Source organism: Neolamprologus multifasciatus, chromosome 11 (genome assembly GCF_963576455.1).
Source record: "Neolamprologus multifasciatus chromosome 11, fNeoMul1.2, whole genome shotgun sequence".
Classification (NCBI taxonomy): domain Eukaryota; kingdom Metazoa; phylum Chordata; class Actinopteri; order Cichliformes; family Cichlidae; genus Neolamprologus; species Neolamprologus multifasciatus.
In genome coordinates, this window is record NC_140449.1 from 6,348,366 (window position 1) to 6,373,535 (window position 25,170).

At 41.5% G+C, this 25,170-nt stretch overlaps 2 protein-coding genes across 4 annotated transcripts in view; one reads left to right on the plus strand and one right to left on the minus strand.

Annotated features, from left to right (window-relative positions):
* Positions 1–10,777, plus strand: part of ncalda (neurocalcin delta a) — a 72,207-nt gene extending 61,430 nt beyond the window's left edge. For all 3 annotated transcript variants that reach the window (XM_085178439.1, XM_085178436.1, XM_085178435.1), the window contains 2 exons: positions 715–834; positions 5,139–10,777. In XM_085178439.1, coding sequence (XP_085034565.1) covers positions 715–812 — 98 coding nt within the window. In that variant the 3' untranslated portion in view covers positions 813–834; positions 5,139–10,777. The remainder of the gene's footprint in view (positions 1–714; positions 835–5,138) is intronic.
* LOC146507686 (grainyhead-like protein 2 homolog) lies at positions 6,089–25,034 on the minus strand. The gene is made up of 16 exons (XM_085178401.1): positions 24,630–25,034; positions 23,936–24,101; positions 23,743–23,856; positions 23,210–23,647; positions 23,010–23,065; positions 20,686–20,944; positions 20,485–20,596; positions 18,418–18,509; positions 13,833–13,994; positions 13,660–13,717; positions 13,304–13,443; positions 13,166–13,203; positions 12,851–12,942; positions 12,679–12,764; positions 12,131–12,195; positions 6,089–11,796 (listed from the first exon to the last, which is right to left on the minus strand). The coding sequence occupies exons 1-16, from the start codon at positions 24,641–24,643 to the stop codon at positions 11,682–11,684; spliced, it is 2,007 nt and encodes a 668-aa protein (XP_085034527.1). The 5' UTR covers positions 24,644–25,034; the 3' UTR covers positions 6,089–11,681.
* Between the last annotated feature and the right edge of the window lie 136 nt (positions 25,035–25,170).

Sequence of the window (25,170 nt, forward strand, 5' to 3'; positions counted from 1 at the left end):
ACCAAAGTCTTCTTTAATACGAGACGAGGAAGCTCTGCACTGCCAGCGCCGTTCACATACGTCACACTTGAGATTCACACACAGTTAGACTTGGATGCTTGTGCAGCTCTCTGATGCATCAGTAACACTCTGTGTCGTGATCCTTCAGCACAGGAGAGGCACAAATAAGGCAGGAGGAAGAGAAAGATGGATGATGGTGCTGGGTGGGGCAGTGATGGAGAGGAAAGGGGAGAAAAATGGGAGCAAGATGACGCGAGAGCAAGAGAGCGCAATGACTAAAGCATGGAAGTGTCTTTTACTTCTTGTAATGAGAATCACAAGTGGAGAGCAACTCGTGGGGAGATAGCTGTAGTCTGTCTGTTAGTGATCAGAGAAGAGAGGACCTGTCTCAACACTGCCACCTTTTGGTGAGAAGTGGAACATATTAGGACGTACCGTTCATGTTGTAAAGCCTCTGAACTAAAGATGCTACCAAATAAGCATAAGAGATTAACCCTGAAATTGTTATAATCTCGCTTAAAATGTTAATGGACCCAACACAGTCACACTTGACAGACAAATGCAGGAACGTTTCCTGTTTGAGGATTTTCTTCACCAGTGTGTTGTACTTTATCTCACACTGTTTTGGTATATATGCTTCTTTCTTCTTCAGCTTTATGCTGTGCACGCAAATATGAATCATAAAAAGATCATTTCTGTTCTGATTTTTTTCAGGCAAACTGTCTCTGGAAGAGTTCATCAAAGGAGCAAAGAGCGACCCCTCCATCGTGCGCCTGTTGCAGTGTGACCCCAGCAGTGCTGGACAGTTCTAAATCTGAGGCATCGACACAACCTGTAAGGCTCCTTTAAGCAGTAAAATTCACTTCTGTCTCTCTCTTTGAAGTTAACATTAAGTTAAATGTAAATTTAAACTTGAGAGTGTAAAAAAGAAACACCGATCGATTAGAGTCGTGCTGTTCGCGCTGACGGTGCTGCTGTGTGGTCGGATCGGTGGAGGGCTGAGGTTCAACCTCAGGAACAAACGCGCTTCTCCTACGAGCGGTTTTGCCTTGCAGGCAGAGAAGACGTCTGCTGGAGGTAATCTATTCCGAGGCTGCGTGCGCAGTGTAGGATGTGGGATGGGTCATCTACAGTGTCAGTGACTTTGTGGCTGCATGTAATTCATGGACTGACATGAGAGACTTTGTAGGAGGTGGCCTGGTATTTTGGAGCAGGTGCTGATGCTCAGAAGAAGCTTCTTCTTTTTAAAGCCCCCGTGTGTAGGATAGCTACAATGTTTCTGTGAGCACAGCTTTTTTTCTGAGCTTTCAGCAGGACCTACAAGACAAACCTTCCCGGTGTCAGCTGTAACTTCGAGAGCCAAGAATCAGATAATGTGAAGAGGAGATCTGTGAGTCAACAGATGAGTTACAACAGCAATCTGACAGCAGAGTGTCACAAGATGAGGTTGTGGTGTGTTGAAATCAGTGGAGAAAGAGAAGCCTGGCAGTTCTCAGTGTTTGTGTATAGCACTGTGAGAATCATTGTCGTGTCATCATCACCTCTGCACTCTTCCCTGCAGCTGACAGCTGATGATGATTTCTGTAGGTTTCCCCAGCCGTCCTTTCTCACAGAGCTGCTGTAGAGTAGTAGCATAACCGAACAGACCTTTTCATGCTAAAAGCTTTAAGATGTTGGAAGATTCGTCCAAATGTATTTTGCACAGAAAAAACACTGCAGACTTTATTCTCAATCACCCGGATAATATGAATTAAAATATATCTGGGATATCATGAAAAAAGGAACACTTACAACTATGTATATATATATATATATATATATATATATATATATATATATATATATATAATATACATATGATGACAGAACACAGCTTTTCCAAACATCCCAGCTTTATTTGGGATTTTGGATTACATTTTACTTGGGACGATCGTGGCTCAAGAGTTGGGTGTTCGTCTTGTAATCGGAAGGTTGCCGGTTCGAGCCCCGGCTCCGACAGTCTTGGTCGTTGTGTCCTTGGGCAAGACACTTCACCCGTTGCTCACTGGTGGTGGTCAGAGGGCCCGGTGGCGCCAGTGTCCAGCAGCCTCGCCTCTGTCAGTGGGCAGCTGTGGCTACACTGTAGCTCACCATCACCAGTGTGTGGATGACTGAATGTGTAAAGCGCTTTGGGGTCCTTAGGACCAAGTAAAGCGCTATACAAATACAGACCATTTACTTTGCTCACAAAATTATTTATTTTACAAAAATACAAAACTCTTTTTGCTGTTTGACAACCTGCAGTTGTTTGTTGAAGTTTCCAGCAAGCCTCACACACGTCTCCTGAGCAATCCCAGCACATTCTTCTTTGGAGAATCTCTCAAGCTCCTCCATATTTCAGTTCACCCCACAGATTTTCAGTATGGGCTTTGTGCAAGAAAGCCATTAATGTTCACATTGGTCTTCCGGAAGTAGTTCTTCATCAGGAGTGATGTGTGCTTTGGGTCGTTGAACGACAAAGCGATGACCCAGACCCGGTTTTGCTGGTGACTGCTTGAAGTTTTCTCTGAAAATCTTCACATAGGCTTCTTTCTTCATGATTCCTTCCACATTGAAAGGATTCCCAGTTCCAGAGTGTTACCAAAAGAGCTCTAGTTTCATCTCATCTTTCCAAAGCAGATGTTTCCAGTAAGCATAATCTTCCTCTGTGTTGTCCTTAACATGCTTGACTCAGGCTTGAAGTTGTTCTCTTCTGCAGAAGTGGAGTTTTTCTTGGTTTGCAACCTCACAGTCCGTTGCTGTGCAGAGTTCCAGTGATTGACTTATTCTGGGGACTAATAATGTCGGTTGTGATCATTTTTGTTTTTTCGGAAATAATTCTGTTAATGTGTGCAAATATAAATGCTATGCTATTTTAAAAATCCATTGCTTTAAAAAACTTTAAATTTTAATAGTTGTGGCTGTGACTGACAGATGAATGTGACACATTAGCTCAAATAAATGTCAAACAACTGGCATTTTTGTGCCAGCTGAGCGTTGGATTGACCAAAGAGATCCTGCAGACTGATAAACAAAGCTCTGGATTCAGAACTAAAGCTGGTTGTGCCAACAAAGGACAAAAACACAATGCATCCTGTCTACATCCTGTGAGATCGTGGTGATACCCATACGCAGACTCCTTTTCCTCTCCCATCTTTAGCTGTGAATAGATGTGGACATGCTGTTATTCTCATCACTGGATCGCAGTTTGCACCTCAGGTTATTAGACTGAATTAATTAGACTGATTAAAACAACATCAAAGGATAAAAGGAATTTGACTCTCGTGAAGCAGAGAGAAGGAAACACGTTAGTCTCAATCTGGAACCATGAACGGAAATCTAACTACGGGGGGTTCTACCTGGGATAAATATTCAAACGGCTAACAAGAAGCCAAAACAACACTTCACACTAAGAAAGTAAGCTATTGTACACGACGGCAGCTATTTATGGCACCCACAGCTACCAACGATAACAAGACGCCCAATTAATGGAGAGCACACAAATATTTTTGTAGTCAGGCTTTTGAATTTGCAAGTAAATGCTAGGTAGGTGTGTTTGCAAGAAAAAAGTATAATACGAAATTCAAGCCCCTTAAGAAGAATCCTCTGTTAAGTTCTTTCTCATCAAATGTCTCTCCTCCACTTCGCCTTATCAGCAAAACATGAAACGTGTTGTGAAGCATGTGTGAGGGCCCACATTACTCCTTCATAATAAGAGTTTGTGTGTGGAAGAACACACTTACTGTTGTTATTGTCGTGGTTTTGAACTTCTGGCCTCTTGTGTTGCTGCCAGTTAATAGCAGTTCAAGTTCAGCACAGTACAAAACAGAACTGAACCAACAAACGACCAGTGAGAGAAAGTTAACACGAGGAAGCACAAGATGTACCGTGACAGTACAGCCTGTTCTGAAAACGAATTAGCAGATGTATCTGGTAGTAATTATATTTAATTCAATTAAAACTGAATTAAATGCTCTGTTTTAATTCACTGTCACAAACAGATCGAGAGGCTCTCAGTCAACGTAACCCTCTGGAATCAACCGGCGCGTCCAAGTCACATGACCAATTTAAGACGAGCTAGCAGCAAGACGCAGCCTCGCTGAGTCTCTGTTTCAGCTTGTGTTGAAAGTGCAAACTTCAAACTGTAACAGCGCAGTTATGAGGAGTTTCATGCAAACAATAATAGACTTGCTGATGTTGTCTCTGCTGTGGACACATTTGTAACAGAAGCTTTTTAGACATTTTCTCATGTGATAATAATACGCTTCAACTATGTAAAATAATACATACAAAAGCAAAAATGTTCTGAAACACATTCAGCGTTTTATTGTAGATGATCTCAAAAGAGTTTGGGGGTTCAGGTATTTATTTTAGTTTAATATTGCAAAGCACTGTTTGCCACCAGTGGCTGGTGTTGCTCTCCGCAGCTGCAGGGTGGGATTAGGGCTAGCACATCTGATCACTTACACCAGCGGTCCCCAACCTTTTTTGCGCCACGGACCGATTTATGCCCGACATTATTTTCACGGACCGGCCTTTAAGGTGTGTCGGATAAATACAACAAAATAAAACTAGTACCGGTACCGAAAAAAAAGAAGATTTATTCATAACACACGTGAAAAGACCCAGGAAAACTGAGTTAACGATAAAAACGATAACAAAATAACGCTGAAAACCGATAAAAACCCTGAAAACCATACATTTCACACCTGAGCCTCAACTCTCGCGCCCCGGTACCAAACGACTCACGGACCGATACCGGTCCGAGGCCCGGGGGTTGGGGACCGCTGACTTACACCTCACAGGGTTAACAGAATATTGACTGCAATCTTACCAATCTAGCCTGGCGTAATCTGCTCTAAAATGTGATAGAATATTCAAATATGTAGGATTTTGTTTCCAGTCAGCAAAAATGCGAAAAAGATTAGAGATTTAATTTAGATATGAGATAACGTGGGATTGCATCTCAACTGCTTTTATATTACCTGTAACAACACCAGCGTGCAACACATGGTTGAAGAAGTGGGAAGAAGCCCAGAAGTGTTGATCAAAAACGCTTCCATATTTTGAACACGTCAGCACCTGTGTGTGACTGTTGATCTTCATTTGTGTCTCCACAGTGCTTCTTTGGGGTGCTAAATGCCCACAACTCTCCACTGTGGAGAGTCTGATGATGAAGATTGACAGGATGATGAGGATGAAGAAGACAGGCCTTTCAATGTGCACTGAGGACTTTCACACAGGAGATGGCCACAGGAGCTACACTCTCCAATTTCCCAGCCCTCCCACACCCCTCCGTCAAGCCTTTTATCTGAAACCCTCCGAACTCCAACTAAGACTGATGTCCCGTCAGGTTATTAAACCCCACTGATTGTAATTGCATTCCTCAGTTCTCCTATAGGCATGTCCAAGTTTAAAGAAGGTTTACAGTAGGTTGTACATACGCAGTATAAACTGGAGTCTCTGTATCAGTGTCTTTGCTTGGCTCTCTGTAACCCCCCCCCCAGGCTCCGGCCAGGGCCGCACAGAGCCTCCATCACTCTAACATGTATAATAGACAGAGTGTGCACAAGACCACGAGAGATGATGGTGTTTAGTACTGTAGGCAAGATCATTTTTATCTGCAGAGAAGACCTGTGAAGTTTGTCCTTCACTCGGAACGAGTACCGCTTTCCTCTTTTCTACTGTGAGAATGTGTACGTGTGTTTGTGTATTTTTTGTTTTCTTTTTTTGCAGACTTGATAGACTTTGTTTCATATTTTGTGCTGGGCCAACAAGAACATGTGATATTACGCTACTATGCATAAGCACCCTGATCAGTAGTTTTCATTTTGTGAGGTCTCGTTGAAGGATAGAAAGCGTCTCTCTGCTCCGTCATCTGTGTTTCGCAGCGGCAACGCCGAGGCCGTCACCGCGCGCTAGCTTAAGGCAGAAATAGAAAAGTAGTCTTAACAAGTATTTGAGTACCGTGTAGATATTTTAAAGTGCATCTCTACATTTGTATAGCAAACCCATGTAGTCCTGAGCGCTCAGTGCTCAATGAACAAACGTCGTGAAATAATAATAATAATTTTTTTTTTTAATCTTTGTTTATTTAAGCTGTGGCGAGATATCGAGCATGCAAACCTTTTTTTCTTTTAATTGAGTGAAGAACAAAACCGCTATTTTCTTCACTTTTGATGTTTTTAAAGGCAGCATGTTGAACCAGTCGTCGGGTACGGGGTGGGTAGACTAACATAGCACATATGCATGTGACTTACACGCATGTGTGTGTTCTTAGTGTGTGTTTATGGATATCAAACATGACGGTAGCGCTATTCAGCCCTGTGCTCGCTTCTGTGTCGTCAGTGTTATTGACCGAGTGTGGATCGACAAAGCTGACGCGTCTGTAGGTTTACGGAAGAAGCTCTTTAGGTTGACTCACAACATCAGTGAGGCAACTGTAAAAAAGCACTGAGCTCCATCATTAAATCACCATCCAATCGTGTCTCCAACACGGCGCCACGTGACACACCGTGAGCAGCGTCCCCACAGTCTCACACGCAGGATAAATATCATAATTTCAATCCGTGCTCCTCTCCTTTGTCTCTCTATTCTTCACTCTGCTTTCAAAGAAAACCTGAAAAGAGAAAAACCAAACTTCTCCACCCCTGAATGTAACCCCGCCCTCCTCCAGACCCCAGCCGAGCCGTTTCAGTAACTGCAACACGTTCCAATTAGAAAAAGCTTTGAATGTTCAGTATAATAACTGCTGTTTGTTTTTTTTTTTATGTAAAGAGAAAAAAAGATGCAGAGCAACAAACAGAGAATCACAACTACTGCAATGATCATAATGTGTCACATTTATTATTTTTTTATGATTTTTTTTTTAAAGAAAAACGCTGTCATGTGGATCGTTTCTGTTAAAACGTAAAGAAAGCATCTTGTGGTCAAGTGCCAAATAAAATTTAAAAAAAAACAGTATTGTATAAATTTATACTGTACAATTGTTCAGCGTTGAACAAAATGTTTGTAATTGTTGCATTTTGTAGGTTTTGTATGGTATATTGTATTTAGTGACTACGGATTTGGAACACAGGATTCTGTTTTCTTCTTTTGGGGTCAAATTCAAAGGCAAGAATTAAATTTACAATATATTGTGTGCAAGTAATCATGTGGTGTTTGCTTAATTGTGGAATATTGTGGAATTAGATGATTAAAGACAAACTGCTAGCTGTGTACATGTTGGCTAATAAGTGACAAGAAATGACACTGTGTCACAGTCACAGTTACTCCACCACAGACCAGTGCATTCGTTTCTACTGTAAAATCTCCCACTCCACACTGTGTCACGGTGTCTGACAAAACACTCTTTAGATTTCCCTTCCAAGGAGCCAAACTTTCTGAAGCTCTTTCAAAGTTTTTCTTTTTCACTCATTTCAGTTCCACAGATCCCAGAAAGTTGATTTGGTTCATCTGGACGTGTGAGAAACGTTTTGTCACTTATCCAAGTGACTTCTTCAGTGTCAGCAGGTTTCCACAACATTATAAACAGTACATTTGCAAAATGACCAACTAACAATGGGCTGCGGGGTCAGTTTCATGATCATTAATATGTAAATTGATCAGTAGCCATTAGCATTTTTAACCGAGAGTTGGGGAATGGTTGCAATCACAGCATTGTAAGATGTGAAAGATCTTACAGTATATTTAAAGTATTTAGGTTGTTCCTTTTTCACCTCAATGGCATCCCTGACTCACCACTCAAACCAGTGTTCCTACCTGCAAATAATTGTATCTTAGGCACTTTGTACTCTATCTTTAGTTGAGTCAACATAACATTACAAGATATTATTCGAGATAATCACTAATGAGGTGATTCCCAATAAGCTAATAGCAAAATGTTTGGGATATCTTTACACCTCAGAGCTCGAGATTGTTGCACATTCACAACTACCTTTCATTGCAAGGCATCACCAGATGCAATCTTTCTGCAAAGCCTGACTTGGGCTGACTGCAAACACTCTCAGAGACATTGTTGGAGGTAAGCAAAAAATTACTGTCTAATTCATAAACATGTTGCCATCAGTCAATAAGCATAACTTGAGAGGACTCAATTCAACTGGCTGCTAGCTGGTTAAATTCTGGTTATATTCCTAAAAGTGCTAATACTGCTGTGCAATGTGATGCAAAGACCAGTAGGCAACTGTTAATCATGCTAGCATAGTCAAAGCAGAAACCACTGAGGTGTACACCTGTGGCCAGTATTTTATGATATGACTAAAAATGCCAATGGAGTCACCGATTAAAGATTTCAGTCTGAACTGAAGTGAGAGATCATCAATATTCTGATCCACAGTCACATCACTAGCATGACTACAATTACATACAATTTTTGACCCAAACTGCTCTTTCTAGGACTGTCTGTACCATTTCCCCACCTGTAGCATCCACTGAAAACTACTCCGTTCAGCTTCCTGTCACAGTTAACCTGTCACAGTGAATGATTCTTGACTGCGAGGAGGAACACAGTGCTATAACCTGCTGGAAAGCTTCAGACTGATAGAGCTGCAATATTTCCTCGATAACATTCTCCTGTGGAGCTGGCAGAAGCTCATTGATCCTGTTGTATTATGTTGCTTCCAGCTGACCTGAGGTCTCCTCAAGGCAGGTACTACTTTACAGAGTTTCTTTAAGGAGGGTTAACAAACTCTGAAATATGGCTTAGGTTTGTATGTTAACAAACACAGAAAAAGACTTTTGCAAAGTTACAAGTGCATACTCTAAATCAGCCCAGTGAGCTCCTTTTAGCCTGTAAGTGACACATCATAATAGCTGCAGTTTCAAATCCTTAACATGTGTAAGGAAACCTTATATGTAGACACATCCCTGGATCAGTTAGTTTCCAAGTACACTGTAAAACCACTGTGCACATTTTGACAATAGAATAAGGCTTTTGTGTAACTCATTAACATTTTTTTGTGCTACATTTTAAAAACCTTAGACTTAGGAAGCTAAACAATGTGACTGCTTACATTCATTTTAAGGTCATGCTCAGCCTGTTTTATACAGATACCAATTTTTACCGTATAATTGCACTATTACCAAACAAAAGTATAATTAACCTTTAAAAATCAATGTGACCTTTGTGCATGATTAAGTATATTAGTTTGATATGACCAAAATGTGTTGTGTTAGGTTACAGTGATCACAACAAATATCATTCAATTAGAAAATAAATGAATCAATGACTACATCCTACCTGACTGCCTCAGGATCCGTTTGGGGTTTTGTTTGTTTGTTTTAATGGTACAGTAACATTAATACACGTACTGCAGATGTGCACTGGTAACCAGTATAGGCATTTGAATGAAAAAGACATGAATAGGATGTGTATGAATATGTATGGTGTTTTCCAATTCTTTTTCCAAAAGGCTTTTAAGCAGTGCAGTGTGAAAGCTATTGATTACGGTAAGCCCAGTGTTGGAATAAATTGGCTACACAGGTGTACATATTAGATACTGACTTACATTTCCACTCCTGTAATTACAAATATTTAGATCAATTAACATCTGAAGTTATTCCATTTCCCCTCAATTTCTAATTTGGGAGTGTTTATCTCAAGGCTAAGCCGTGGAGGGAAGTGATGGAAGTCAACTGTCTGAAGTGATTTCCTATGAAAATTTCACAAATTACAAACCCTTAAATTACCATGATGGTAAGCAGATAAGAAAGATAAAGGTGAGATAATTCACCTCTATTGGACATGTCATCTTCATTACAGTATGAACAGGCAACGGAGCAACAACATCAATTGTGATCAGGCCCTTCTACAAGACTTTGAAAAGCATGTTCAGGACCTAAAGTTGATCCATCAGTGCGATCTGTCCAAACTGTAATACAGAGTGTTACATAGAGGCGTCGTTTCTCCATTTCACAGCTCCATGTGAGTGTTAAAATATGCCTATTAGAAAGCTGTTTTGACATAAAATGAATAACAGCTAGAAGATGAGTCTGGTATTAAAACGCAGTTTAAAGGACACCGGTACAACTTGCTCTGACCTATCCCACGTGAGAAGTTCACTTACGAATGTTTACTCAATGGTCTTCTTAAAGTTTTCCCCAGAGAATTATCAGAAAACTGATTCAAAATCCAGAACACCAGTGCTCATTTCTGTTAAGATACTAAATTCATGCAGTTTTGCCATTCAAACTATGATGTAGCCAATCAGAGGGCTGCTCGTAGCATGTGTGATTTTGCCTTCAGATTGTGACACTTGGGATGGGTGTAAAACTGAATTGGTAACAGTTTCTAACACATCCTGGATGTCTATTTTAATCGGTGGAGTTCCTAAATGTTATATTTACATAAATGAGACAGGGAAACCTGAAAACATCACACTTCAGGTGACAGTTGTAGCCACTGTTGAGCTGTAAAAACGCACGCTGTAGATTTTGGCAGAAGCAGAAACAGGTGACTTTATAGAAAACTATTTTTTTATTTGCACATCGTAAAAACAGTACTTCACTGCATGTGAAGTATATGAAGGATACAGGCAGATGCACCGAGCTGGAGCAGGATCGCTCCGCTGCTGTGCTCTGATCGGCTGCTGCAGCCTCAAAGGACTGAACGGAGAGAGCGTCCGGGCCCTGCGAGTCCCTAACGAATGTCATAAATACTAATGACTACAGTCTCTTTAGTGAGAGGAAAAGCAATTCACACACACACACACACACACACACACACACACACACACACACACACACACACACACACACACACACACACACACACACACACACACACACACACACACACACACACACACACACACACACACACAGAGGAAGCAGAACAATTTAACAAGAGCAATTTAGAAGAGAAGTCCTGTTCTATAACGGTGCCTCAATCTAATTATAGATCCCAGGACAGTGGCATGTAGTTACAATCTGGGATAAATAACTGTTATTTTTTTCACTGGCACCAACAGGAAACATTTAGCATGCAGTAAAAATAAAACCAATCAAAAAAATTATAACATAATGGATGCTAATAAGACTTAAAGTACCATCACTTCAGATTAAAGTCGAGACATGTCTAAAATTGATTAGGAACGTAGCGAGCAAAGAGCAGTGCCACGCCACCCAAAGGTGTTGCAAAGGCTTTTAAAATGCCCGTCACGTCATTTCAAAGTTTCGATCACAGGAGGAAGTACAGGGAGGATAACAGAAGGTGCATGAGAAGCCCGGAGCAGTGCTCTGTGCTGTTAATCTGTTATGACGTCTTCTTCCTGACACCACAGAGAGCTGCTGCTGTCTTTGACCGGGATGAATCCTGTTCTTTTAGTGACAGCTGGGCAAAAAGGGTTCACAACTGCATTCCTGCCAGCTGGTAAGGTTGCTAGGAAAGATCAAAAGATTTTTCCTAACCTAAAAACAAATCCACAAGTTTTCAACGTTTGCTGAGCCTGTGTCCCCAGAGTCAAGGGCCAATGTTCAAAATGATCCATGCAGGACAGGAAAGCCTACAGAGACTCCCGTGTGACAAAGAACAGTTTGGCTCCAGCATACGACACTGATAACAGTGTTCATGAGTCTGTGCACATGAAATGGATAAAGAGTCACCAGGCACTGATCAACCTCCTGGAGCATAATGAGTATGACAGTGCAGGGGTTAGTAGCCATCAGATCTCCGACAGAGTCACACGCCAGGAGTCTGCTGAGCTCTCGATAGCCAGGATGAAGGTGTCCTCATTGGAGTATTGCTGGATGATGTTGTCATCCATGTTCACCAGGAGCCTGGGAAAGACAGTAAACACATTTAACGGTAATAACTGATCTGGTCAGCTCATGTCTCTATTGCAAATTGATTTCTACATACATGATCCCTCGGCTGTTCTTCACACGGCTTCCCTACAACTTCATTTAATCTCAAAGTTGTGTCCTGAAGTTTGGTTTATGCTAAAATAAACCTTCTAAATGTAAGACGGTCATATTTATTCATCTCTTCTTCTCCTCATTAGCAAGGGTTACTGACACTGGTTGTCATGTAAAGCTACCTTAAGCCAACAAGCAAACAGACATGGAAGCAAGTGAAAAGCAGAAGAAACAGTTTTTATTGAGGTGGACTCACCCTTTTTTGCTTTTTTGGTAAACCTTGGCTATCTTTTCAACAGGCACCGCATATTTCTCAGAGATCTGTGAAGACAAAGTAGATGTTAACAAAACTGAATCTCTCTCTCTCCCCATCTATATCTATATCCATACATACATGAATTCAATTCTTTCTAACAGCCAGTAGGGGGCGACTATTCCGGTTTCAGAAAAGTGTAAAATGTAAGAAGGATCAGAAAATAACTACTTCTCACATCTTCAGTCTCAGTAAACACTTTCCTGATGAGTTTACGGTCTCAATCCCTAGTTTCACATCTTAAAGCGAAGAACATTACTAGCCAAAAGGACGATAAAGCACATGTCTATCTTGCGACTGTTGGATCCACTGCTCATTTTGTGACGTCTGGTTTGAAGAAGCTAACAAGGTAACAACCAAGATGCTCCAGATGATGCTTCAAAAACAGGGCTTTGTAAACCAACAGGTCACATTAGCTTTGACCCATCTACAAACCGTTTGGCAGTGAACTGTTGGTTTGTAGAAGTAAGCAATATATTCTCAGTACTCACAGCCTCCATCAGAGCTTTGACGGTTGGGCTGCGCAGCATCAGAGCATCAAACACTTCATCACACTCCTTCCTCACATATAGTAGAACTGGAAAAGTCAAGGTATAGGAAGATAATATAAGGTCAAACCACGACACCAACAAGGACAAGAACTCTTAATGAGAAATAAGTTACCTTTTCTTTCTGGTTCCACTCTGGATTTCTTTAGTGCAGGTGGACAGAGGTCTTCCTGGCCAACACATGAAACCCTCTTCATTAAAACACCTCTGATGAACACACATGCAGAAACACGTGTCATTTGATGGGAATGCTAGAATTCCCTGACATGTAACAGTTTGTTTCTTCTAAGGTATAAACAAGGATAAAAACAAAATTAGCCTTTGTCAAACCTTCTGTAATCTTCTCACCATGGAGAGACCCTCAACAATAAACTCAAGGTCTAAGCATGTGGAGCAGTGTGCACTAACACAAAGCCACTGTGGGACTCACCCATTTCGATCAACTTCTTCAGTGTTGAAAGCAAACACCTGCAAACAAAATTTAAAAAAAAAAAAAACATTATGTGAATTCTATGTCTTCACTAAAATGTCAAAACGAATGTGTGTGTGTATGAGCGTGGTCCCTCACCTGCCCCGCTCTCTGCAGGTTTCCAAAGTGGACGTCTGGAATGAAGAGAACGGGCTGGGAGTCCAGGTCTCCAATGCTTTTGAACAGCGCACTTTCAGCCCTCTTTATCGGAGTGGTCAACCCCGAGCTGCCATTTTTCCCTAATCCAGAGGCAGTGTGAACTTAACATCTGTTGCCAAGCGACAACTTCAAGTACAGAATTGATTACATTTGCGAACCTTTTTAAGTCTCAGTGCCCTAAGGTCAAGGATTTGTAACCTTGTTTCAGTGGATTTTAAAACAATCTGAACAATTTTATTTCTGTAAATAAATTGTAATCACGTCTTAGCAACAAACAAAACAAAAAGAGGTTTCACCTTTCATACTCTTCCTGAGCTGCTTTTTTTCCTCGTCGCGAAGCTTCCTCTCAGCACCCTGCAAACAGAAAGGAAAAAAAACGTCAGAATATGTTAAAAACAGGTTAAAAAGGTTTATCCAATTCCATGTTATTAGCTCACCGTTGAGCACATGTGCTAGCAGCCTTCTTTACCTTGTCACAGAAGACCTTAATCTGAGTATAGGCTCTGTGGATTGGTCTGCTGCCACAGCCATTGTTGTAGCTGTACGTGTCGATCTGAATAATCATAGGCATCCCCTTCACACCCTTCTGAGAGGAGAAGTCTGTGCTCAGACAGTTCACAGAGATAAAGACCTAGGAAGCAACAAAATAAAAACAAAACATTCAGTTTTTTACATTTTGTGACTTAAACTGAAGCAGAGATGATGATCCTATAACATTGCTAAATCCATGCCATGCAGGGCAGGAACAAGAAGCAACAACACCCAGACCTCCCTCTCCCCACCTTCTCCAGCTCATCTGGGAAAACACGTTCCCAGGCCAGCTGAGAGATGCATTCTCTTCAGGCCGTCATGAGTCTGCCCAGGAGGTCTTTGTCCTTTGTGCCCAAAACAACTCACACAAAAGGCATCCTTGTCAGATGCCCAATCACCTTGATTTGCTCTTTTTGATGCAGAAGAGCAGCTCTACTCTGAGCGCCTCTCAAATGACTAAACTCTTCACCCTATCTCAAAGGGAGAGGCCAGCCACCCTTCAGAGAAATCTCATTTCCACTGCTTGTATGCGCGACCTAATTTTTTTGGTCACTACTCAGAGCTCATTATCATAGGTGAGGACAGTAACGTAGACTGACAGCTTCGCTTTGACGTTTCGCTCTGTCTTTAACACAACGGGACAAGGCAATATCTGCAACACTGCAGCCGCTGCCCCAATCTGTCTGTGTCTCCCACTCCCTTGTCCCCTCCCTCGTGAACAAGACCCCAAGATACTTAAACTCCTCCACTTGGGGCAAAAACTCATCCCTGACCCAAAGGGGACACTCCTCACTTTTCCGGCAGAGAAAGTATCCAATTAGGCACAATGTTTCTAAGATTTTTAGGGCCAAATATAACAACCTCAGTTTTGTCTGAAATTGAGAGAAGAAAATTACAGGACATATGGGTCTTTATGTCTTTTAGACAAGCCAGCCTGTACTTTCATCAATTGATTTTTGTCATCTGGCTGTTGTCATAGATAGATATAACTGGGTATCATCTGCATAGCAATGAAAGAGCTATGCTAATAATAATAAAATAATAAAATTCTATTTAGAACATATTCTTTCTATTACAGTCCTGAGTTGATGTCAGGTTGAATACAGATTTCAATATAATCAACTTCTACAAGCAGAGCATAAAGTACATGCCGCACAGCTTACGGGCACTGGCTGCTGCACCAAAGTTTCCAGAAACTGGCCAATCAGAACAATGTGGGATCTTAGGGAGGGGTCCTTAAAGAGGCAGGCATAAAAATGGTGCATTTCAAATAAGAAAATCTTTGGGGCTTTTTCAAAGCTAATGGTGTTAGAGTTACAGAATACCATTTCACTTTTGTAAACACCTGTAAAGCAATAAACAGCAACTTGCTATAAACTAAAAGGTATTCCTGCATTAGTTTAACCATAAGAGCCCGTTATTAGTCAATATGTTTTCTAATGAAGCTGTATCTGACTCACGAACTGTGTGGTAATGATAGAAAGGTTAGAGGATCCATGAATCACAACAGCAGCAGTTCACAGGCCACAACAACTCCTAAGCCTCCTTCAAATTCGCATGTATCAAGTAAAAACACTTCAAAGACACAGAGGTACAAGAATGTGGGATTTTATATAAATAAATCAACTGTTTAATATTGTTTCAGAACCGCGAGTGTCCCAGATTTCAGAAATATATGGCTCTTCTCCACCCATTCCTCTTTCCCAGAGCTAAAGTAATTGGGCATAGCTGCAGATCTGCAGGTTATTAAAAGCCTGTGAAAAGAATTCACAAAATGTCACCCAAGTAACAGCACCATCCTGCCACTATTTTAATCATGTAGTGTGCTCTTTAAGCAATAATACATGTCATTATCTTCACACATTTAATTGCACAATGGAACAGATTCTCATGATTGCTGCCAAATTTCCACATGACTCTCCCAGCTAAACAGGACGGGCAGCTTGAGCAACAGGTCGGCAGAGACTGATCACAGTAGATTCGTAACTGCGGCTAAACACCAATTTTCCCACTACGCAGCATCAACAGCATCGTGTCTGAACCTGCAGAGGTGAGGGCTGATTGCTGGAAAAGCCTGGAGCACAAATGAGCCTCCTACACACCTCCACAAATTCACACCTCCACAGGCCCAAGCCATTTCAATTTTCTCCACAAGCGCTGGACGCATTGCTGCTAGCAGCGTGTCTATGTGTGCGTGGGAGGCTTGTTGTGTTTGCGCTTGCCGCATGTGTAAGCGTACCTTCCTAAAAAGGGGGGGAAACAAAGTTCACGAGGGCACTGCAGAGTGGCTGTTCAGTGCTATCCGCTCAACCAGCACAAACAAACAAACAAGAAAACAAGAGTTGTGTGCAGCAGGAAGCCACTCATCTCCCGCCGAACCAACACATTTCACACTCTGTTACAAGGAGGTTGCCAACTGTTACCTGGCAACAGCCAAAGCATGCAGAAACAAAACATAACGTGTCCACCAAATAAAAAAAGTATAGATATATTTATTTCATCTAAACTGGTGTCAAATTAGCAGTGGAGCGCTACATTTCTAAAAAGACAAAAAAAAGATTATAGGAGCGACACGAGGCTTCACATTTCCTCACAGTAACCCTATTGTTTTGTCCTCAACCTTTTCCACCTCATTTCCCCTGGGGGGTGGGGTCTGGCTTGTGAGTCAGAGTGCAGCAGAAAGGGTGAGAACCACATCTTACAGCACAGCCACACAGTGTAATCAGTGCTTCTAATGATCTAATTGATATTTAGTAGGACAAATTGTATTCATTAGACAAAGCAGATCATATGCAAAACACAGAAGAAGGGACTATTACAAACTGTGAATGATGACGAAGGGAAGCTAAATCCTCGGTGCTCTCACTTTCAAAATACCTACCACCTCTACACAAGAGGCCAGACTACAGGATCATCCATGCTTTGAATACACATACTGGCAAAAATCCAAACATGCTGGTTACATTATTTATTTGTTTAACATGCATGAAGGTGCTAACATGGAATTTTGGCCAGAGCTTGAGAGAAAAGTTCAACCTCACAGGAACTTCTTTGAGTTTCACTCACATTAAAAGGACTAAGATACCTACTGGTCTAAAATATTTAAAACTTTGTCTGATATTTTTAAAAAACAGCTCCCCCCAGACCCAGTAATGGCACTTTTTGGTGTAGCTACAGTTAAATACTTAAATAATAAACAAATTCGTGCTTTGAGTTTTATAACATTGCTTGCAAGAGGCCTTATACTTCTAAATTGGAAAAATAAAGCCCCCCCAAGTCGTTCTGCTTTGTTAAGAGACAGTTGGAGAAAATTTAATTTTCATTGAGAGATAATGTTAAACAGTTTTACCTAATTTGGCAACCCTTTATAGATTACTTTAATAAGTAAAACTGGGAGGGATGGCCTCCTCCCATATCTGCTCCAAGATTATACACATTGGTCTGGACAGAGGAAGGAAGGGAAGGGAAAAAAAAGGAAAAAAAAAAAACTATGTCACTGTAAATGAGATACATACTTTGTTGCCTGATTTGAGATATGAGTTGACCCTTTTTTTATTCAAAACATTTCATTTGTTCTACAGACAGGGACAATTAACCCCAATATTTAGCTTCATCATTAGGATTTTTAGGCGTGATATCTGTTTGTAGACTTATATAATTGTATGTAATTATACATGTATATTGTATATTGAGGTAGGATCAAATGAGTTTACCTTTAAGTCTGTTTGTACCAACCCTTTCTTTGTCTCATTATTGTTATTTTAGTCATGTTCACAATAAATCAATCATTCAGTGACAAAAAAAAAAGGACTAAGATTCCTCTAATTTTGCACCTGTAGTATGTAGCCTGACATAAAAGTGATTTAACTACTAATAATAAAAGGTGCCATGCGATTGTACACAGTGGTACACGATTGTGGTCAGGTGTACAATCACACACCGCTCGATGCAGTACCATCACAGTGCCGCCTGAACACACATTTAAAGCAATTACGGTTTGTGAAAAGCGTGTGCACCACACAGTAAATATTTATCCACAAATCAGCAAAACGGCAATTACCCGTCTGTCAGCGAGGCAGTTTGAGAAGTTCCCATTAAAACTGGAGCTGAATGGGAGCCCCGGGGCTCAAAACACCTTAGGGTGGACTCATTCTTTAGTGCGTTTGTGGGTGTGTTTACACGCTGTGTGCAATTTGTCTAGAAACCTGAGCAGGGTTGTTTTCAAGGGTCTGTTGCCCTGTACCCGGCGTCTCTGCAGCCCCAAATAACCTGACACAAAGCAGGAGACACGCCTCCCGTCGTCGGGGCCAGGCATACGATCCCTCAACTATTGTGAGAGTATGAAGTATAAACAGTCCACTGACGCGGTTCAGCACAGACCAGGAGTCCTAAAGACAAAAACTTGCGCTTTTATTGAGCAATCCTCCCCACACAGGGGTAAGAGTTTACCTCGTCCGACCTGTTTAGCTTCTATGGTGTGACACATACAGCCCCCCCACCCCCACCCCCACCCCGCCCCTCACCTTGGCTTCTTCACTGACATCCCATGTGAAAGACACAGCATTGTAGGCAATTTCCTCCACGTTCCCGATGTTGAAGCTCTCCTTGTAGTCAGCTGAAGGCAAACGGAGAAAACAGGAGAAGTTAGATCTGTTAACATTTTGTCTGGAGGCAAATTTTCTTTTTTGTGTGTGAATTTTTCAAAACATACTTGCATAAGAAAAACAACTATACATTTATCTTTGTATCTTGCTATATATCTCTATATAATAGAGAGAGAGACCCTCCTCTTTGCAGATCCTCTCCAAGTCATTAATGTTTCATGCCTGATGTTTGGCAACTGGAACCTTCAGCTACCTCCACAGATTTTCTATAGGATTAAGGTCTGGACACTGACTTGACCACTCCAAGACCTTAACATGCCTCTACTTGAGCCAATCCTTTGTTGCCTTTCGGGTTTTGGATCATTGTCATGCTGGAATACCCACCCACGACCCATTTTCAATGTCCTGGCTGAGGGAAGGAGGTTCTCACCCAAGACAGTACATGTCCCCATCTGTCCTCCCTTGATCCAGTCCCCTTGGCAGAAAAAACACTCCCAAAGCATAATGTTTCCACCTCCATGTTTGATGGTGGGGACGGTGTTCTTGGAGTCGTAAGAAGCATTCTTTCTCCTAAAACATGGCGAGTTAAGTTGATGCCAAATAGGTCTCATCTGACCACAACACTTTACCCAGTCCTCCTCTGAATCATTGAGATGTTAAGTGGTCTGTACATGTGCTTTCCAACTGTTTTCTTGGTGACTGGGTTTCCAACTGTTCAGATCATTGACAAGTTCCTCCCGAGTAGTTCTGGGTTGGTTCCACAGCGTTCTCATTATCACTGAAACTCGATGAGGTGAGCTCTCGCGTGGAACTCCAGACCGAGGGAGATTGGCAGTTATTTTATGGTTCTTCCATTTGCACCAACGATGGTGCTGCTTGGCGATGGTCTTGTAGCCCATTCCAGCCTTGTGTAGGTCCACAGTCTCGTTCCTGACATCCTCGGAAAGCTCTTTGGTCCTGGCTATGGTGCAGAGTTTGGAATCTGGATGGATTGATTGCTTCTATGGACAGTTATCTTTTATACAGGTAACAAGTTAAGAAGGCTCCCAATGTCAGCTCGTTACCTGGATAAAATATACCTGGGAGCCAGAAATCTTGCTGATTGATGGGGATCAAATACTTATTTCATTCATGAAAATCTGAATTTATTTCTCTCTCTTTTTTATTATTGTTCTGTCTCTCACTGTTCAAATAAACCTACCACTGAAACTATAGACTTATCTTTTCTTTGTTAGTGGGCAAAGCTACAAAATCAGTAGAGGTTCAAATAATTTGCTCCCTGACTGAGTGTCAACTAAATTTTTGATTGTTCATACTGATCCAAGAACTCATAAAGACATCCAGTATACTTATTTAGTAGTTGGTTGAGGTAGTGATCATTTCCCAAAGTAGGAAACTGCTCCCTCAGAGTCAGAACAACAATAACAGTTAACATCCCACTGTGTCTCTCCTACAGTAGCATTTTGTCTTTAAATCACATTACAGGCAGCATGTCTATTTCATTATCTCATATTTTCAACAGTTCACAACACTCCACCATTAACTCCAAATACACTGCCTTATTTTCACTCTCCCACCTTGTCTGTGGCAAGTTCATGCCAATACTTGCCATGAAAATTCACCAGAGTTTATGACACCTGGTTCATTCCTTTCGGTTTTAAGCCACAGGCTGGGGCAGGTCTTTTGCTGAACGCACATGATATGGCTACAATCCAAGCCCCCACCTATTTCTCCTGTTAACGTCTATGCAAACACAGACCCATAAGCAGTCTTTTCACAGCACTCCTGTGGGAATTCAGGCTTGACTGTTATTCAAATTATATCAGGTTTCAGCTCTGGATATGTGACAGGATTCTCCTGGAGCCTCCTGTAAGACTGCCACCTACTTAATCTCTCCTTAAATGGTTTTGTGAGGTTTAGGTGAAAATATCTAGTAGTCCCCATCTACACCATTAATGTACAGGTAGCGAGGACAGAACGTCTTACCGATGTCCAGCACTCTCTGCTTGGCAGTGTGCTGCCGTGAGTGCCAGTATTTCCAATTCTTCAGCTGCTCATCTCTGACCTTGTCTTCCCCAAAGACAACCATGATGACACTCTACGGGAAAATATAAAGTAGAATAAGGTCAAATATTTCACACTACTGAGTGATAAAGTTCTCAGCCTCCTCCATCTTCCCTCACTCACCTGTACAATACTGTTCTGTGGCAGCTCAGAGCCTCCCACGGTGCACTGATCACTCCTGGATAGACTCCTATCAGCTCCATGGGTTGATGTCACTCCAGTCACTCTGACTTTGCCTCTGGGCTGACGCAGGGATGATCTGAAGCCGGCCGCAGAGAGCGTCAAAGGGTAGAACTGGCCGCGGTTCAAGTAGGCCATGGGTCCTTCTCCTTGGCGTGGCCGGAGAGATAATGTGGCCTCCATGTTGTACCAGAAGCTGTCACTGTAAGGACATAATGGGCTCCATAACTGCCATTGGTAAGATAACTACTAAAACAATGACAGGTGAAAGTAAAATATAAAACTGAATGTTGTTAAATATAGCCTTATAAACTCTTCATAATATATATTTTAGGCTTTGAAGTCTAAATCCTGTGTGTGCCAATAAGGAAACTGGACTATAGTCATTGAACTCTTGCAATCCTTGACAATATTAATATTTGATAAAAATTAATGACTTAAGACAATCTTTTAAAATGAAGGACATCCTAATCTAAAAATCGAATTATATACCAGCTTCTCTTTCATTTTAGAAAAGCTCTTTAAGTTGATGCTTGTGCATTAGGAAAAAATCTATTCCTGTCATATTATCAAATTAAAGCAATCACAGCCAAATGGAGGAATTTGTTGAAACTTTTACTCTAGGAGAGCAGATTAATGCTGGTGTATGTGACTCAGTAAAAGAGGTCAAGCAACAGCTGATAGTCAGCATCACCTCTGACATACTAAACTTTACTGTCCAGAGGTAAGTACTTAAATCAACATTTTAATTGGTGGGGTAGGGGGGAGCAGATAAGAAGTTTGCGAGGCACTCTTTAAAGACACTTGTGACTCTAAACAAACTTGAGCCCAACATACACTCTACAAAAACTTTATTACTAGTGTCCCTTTTGCTTTCAGAACTGCGTTAATTCTTCATAGTATAGATTAAACAAAGTGCTGGAAAATTTCCTCAGAAACTTTTTTTCACATTGCCATGACATGCCGTGATTTTCCGGCTGCACATCCACGATGAACATCTCCAGTTCTACCCAAAGTTGCTCCGCTGGATTGAGATCTGATAATTGCGGACACGAGTACAGTGAACTCATTGTCATGTTCAAGAAGCCGCTTTGAGATGCTTTGAGTTTGACATCATTATCCTGCAGGAAGCAGCCATGAGAAGATGGTACACTGTGGTCAAAGGGATGGACGTAGTCAGCAACAACACTCAGGTAGTGCTGTGGAATGAAAGCGACACTCAATTGGCACTAAGGCATCCGCAGTGCAAAGAAAATATCTCCCACGCCGTCACACCACCACCAGCCTGAACCGTTGATTCAGCGCAGGATGGATCCATGCTTTCATGTTGTTTAAATTAGGTCTTAACCATCCACCTATTGGAGCCGAAATCATCAAAATCATCCGACCACGCAATGTTTTTTCCAATCCTCTATTGTCCGATTTTAATTCCTACAGTCTTCTTCTTAGCGGACAGAGCAGCTGTAGCTGTAGCCCATCTGCGTCACAGTTCAGTGTGTTGTGTGTTCAGAGATGATCTTCTTTTTTGGAACAAGTGGTTATTTGAGTTACTGCTGCCTTCCTATCATTTCAAGGCAGTCTAGCCATTCTCCTCCAACCTCTGTCACTTAAATCACCTTTCTTCTTCATTCTGATGCTTAACTTGAACTTCAGCAGTTCATCTTGACCATGTCTGCTTGTCTGAATGCATCCAGTTGCTGCCAAGCGATTGGCTGATCAGATCGCATCGTGTTAACAAGCAATTGAACATTGCATTGCATTTTGTACCAAACAGCATGGCCAGTGAGTGTGTGTCTGGGCCGCATAGATTCATTGAACCACACCAACACCCTGGTTAACCTTAAAAAACACACATTGCAGTTTCTTTAGACTTAAACCCCCACATACACCATTCTTCCAAAGCACCGAATGAGGGTTAATCCAAAGCTGAAAATGGTTCCATAAGTTCCGCCTGCAGTGTAGTGTTAAGGGAACTGTGACTGACTTTACAGGTTTTATTTTGTTTATAATGTTTTGCATGTTTTGATTTGATAGCTTTACGCCGGATGTCCTTCGTGATGCAATGAATGGGGTTGCAGCTTCACAGAGCAATCACAGCAAATGGGGAAACTTAAACATTGTTTATGTTTTTTCCCCACATGAGATTTGTTGGCAATTTTTTTTAAAAAAGCACCTAAAATTCATAGTCATTCTTCTCTCAGGATAAGATGTGTGCACATAAATGTTATTCTAATTTTTTTGTAGTATCGCCATGTTTTTAAACTTACGCTGGTAGACTGTGGTGAAATTCATCAGCTCCCGAGGAAGAATTTTTGTGGTACATCTGTAAAAGAAGATAGTAATCAGCAAACTATTCATGTAAAAAGAAATAATAATGAAAAAAAGGAGTTTGTATCAAATAAAAAAAAATCTTATCAACAAAACTTGTATAGCAACAACCAACAATTCTGTTCAGATTAGGGCTGACCTCTTTTTCCACTGGCTCCTCACACGTGCCGTCCAGACTGCTCCTCTGTTCGTCTTTCAAATAGCCAGTGAGGGACATATCATAGCTTTGCTCATACAGCCTCCTTATTTGGTCTCTAGGCTCTTTTTGGCAGGTGCCACCAGAAAATGAAAGCGGCATGGGGGCCTGGCTTTCTGTCTTGACCAGAGCAAGAGGTCCATTCTCTCCACCTTTACCATCTCCTTCTCTAGAATCTCCTGCGTGGCTCTCGGCTCCATATTTGTAGCCCTGCTGGTGCTCAGTGGTTGTGCTGTTGTTTAAAGAGAGGTTAACAGGCAGTGACACCATAGCTTGAAGCTGGTGACCCACCATGTCCAACTTTCCGCAGTTGCTGTGCCCGTGAGCAGAAGGCTCTGTGGGCTTAATGGCACTGGGTGTATACCTCTTCTCTCTGGGAACCTGAAAGGATCATGACAAGTCCAGAAGCAATTCAGACCTAAAATAAATCAGATCATTGTATGTGGCAATGTCCTTTATTATTCTTTGTTTCATACCTTATAGTAGTCATACAGCACCCCTAGAGCTGCTGGACTGTCCTCATCTCCATTGATGTTCGTCATGGCCTTTGAGGCAGCTGTCAGTGGGTTCTCCAGGAAGATTTTCCATGCCTAAAATAAATCAGATAATTGTAAGTGGTGATATCCTTTATTCTTCTTTGTTTCATACCTTATAGTAGTCATACAGCACCGCTAGAGCTGCTGGATTGTCCTCATCTCCATTGATGTTCATCATGGCCTTTGAGGCAGCTGTCAGTGGGTTCTCCAAGAAGGTTTTCCATGCCTCATCCTCACTGTTGAGCGGTTTGCGGTGGGCCACCGACACTTCGTTTGGTACCACCACTACCAGCCTTTTGCTGGGAACGACCGATGGGAAAAGAGAGAGAGGCATGTTATTACTGCAAAGCCATTCTTTCATTAACAGAAGCCAGTGCCAAGCCACTAAAAATGCCCCAGGCTGTTTCTCACCAGACTTCACTCAAATTGCCTGCTCCATGTGGAGCATGTTTATTTAAGTCCACTTTTGCTGGTATATCTTTAAAAATGAATCAGTGGAAATGAAGTCATTCAGAGATATTGGCATGAAGATAAATTTCGTCTGACATCGTGGTAGTTATTAATTTTCAAAATTTTGTGAAATCTTTCATAATAATGAAAGCATAAACAAAACCAGTAACGTTTATGTGCAGGTACGTGAACAGTAATTAACTCATTCTAAAATAAATTATATTATATTAGTTGAGTAATTTGTGTCCCTGGGGGTGTTTATATAGCATAGGCTCCAGTGCACATCTACTGATAGCAAGAAGACAAAAATATATCTAAAAGGAACTGGACTAAAACTGACAGAAGTTATTATCAGTGGTGCTAAAACTTTCTCTTACCTGTCCAGGTCCATGTTGCTTCACGTCCCTGCTGTTTTCTAGGATTGCTAGAGAAACTGGACTTTCAAGTTAGTGCAGGTAAGTTTGTGTGGGAAACTGCAAAAATGAGCCCGGGAAAGGCTGGCTCTATTTAAGGTCTCACTAAAAACCGCCAATGAAATCATCTGGATCCTCGCGAACACATTTCCCGATGCCCATAGTGTAAGAAGAAAATGTCCATATTAAAAACAAACAAAGAAACAAAAACAAAACAAATCGATAATAATCCGTATAACTGGAGACAGGGGTGTATTCTGTTTGGAAAAGGTGATCAATTAAGACCGAGGTAGTACAGCACCTGAGGCAGGATAAACGAGGAAACGAAAGCTATCCCTGTGATTGGTGATATACCTCTAAGCGTCGTAGTACAGGACTTCTCCCCATTGGTGAATGGGAAGAGGAAAGGCGTGTCTTGAAAAATAGGTGGACTGCCCAACGTTAAATGATATATATTGTACGGTATGTACCGTTTTGTGTTGTTTTTGGTGGGGTTCTGTGTGTG

What these genes read in the sequence shown, in the direction of transcription:
- LOC146507686 (XM_085178401.1), bottom strand. An exon ending in AGGAGCCAGTGGAAAAAGAG is followed by an intron (nt 23,066 to 23,209) that starts GTCAGCCCTAAT and finishes CTTCTTTTACAG; the next exon opens with ATGTACCACAAAAATTCTTC. An exon ending in GAAGAAGTTGATCGAAATGG is followed by an intron (nt 12,943 to 13,165) that starts GTGAGTCCCACA and finishes TGTGTTCATCAG; the next exon opens with AGGTGTTTTAATGAAGAGGG.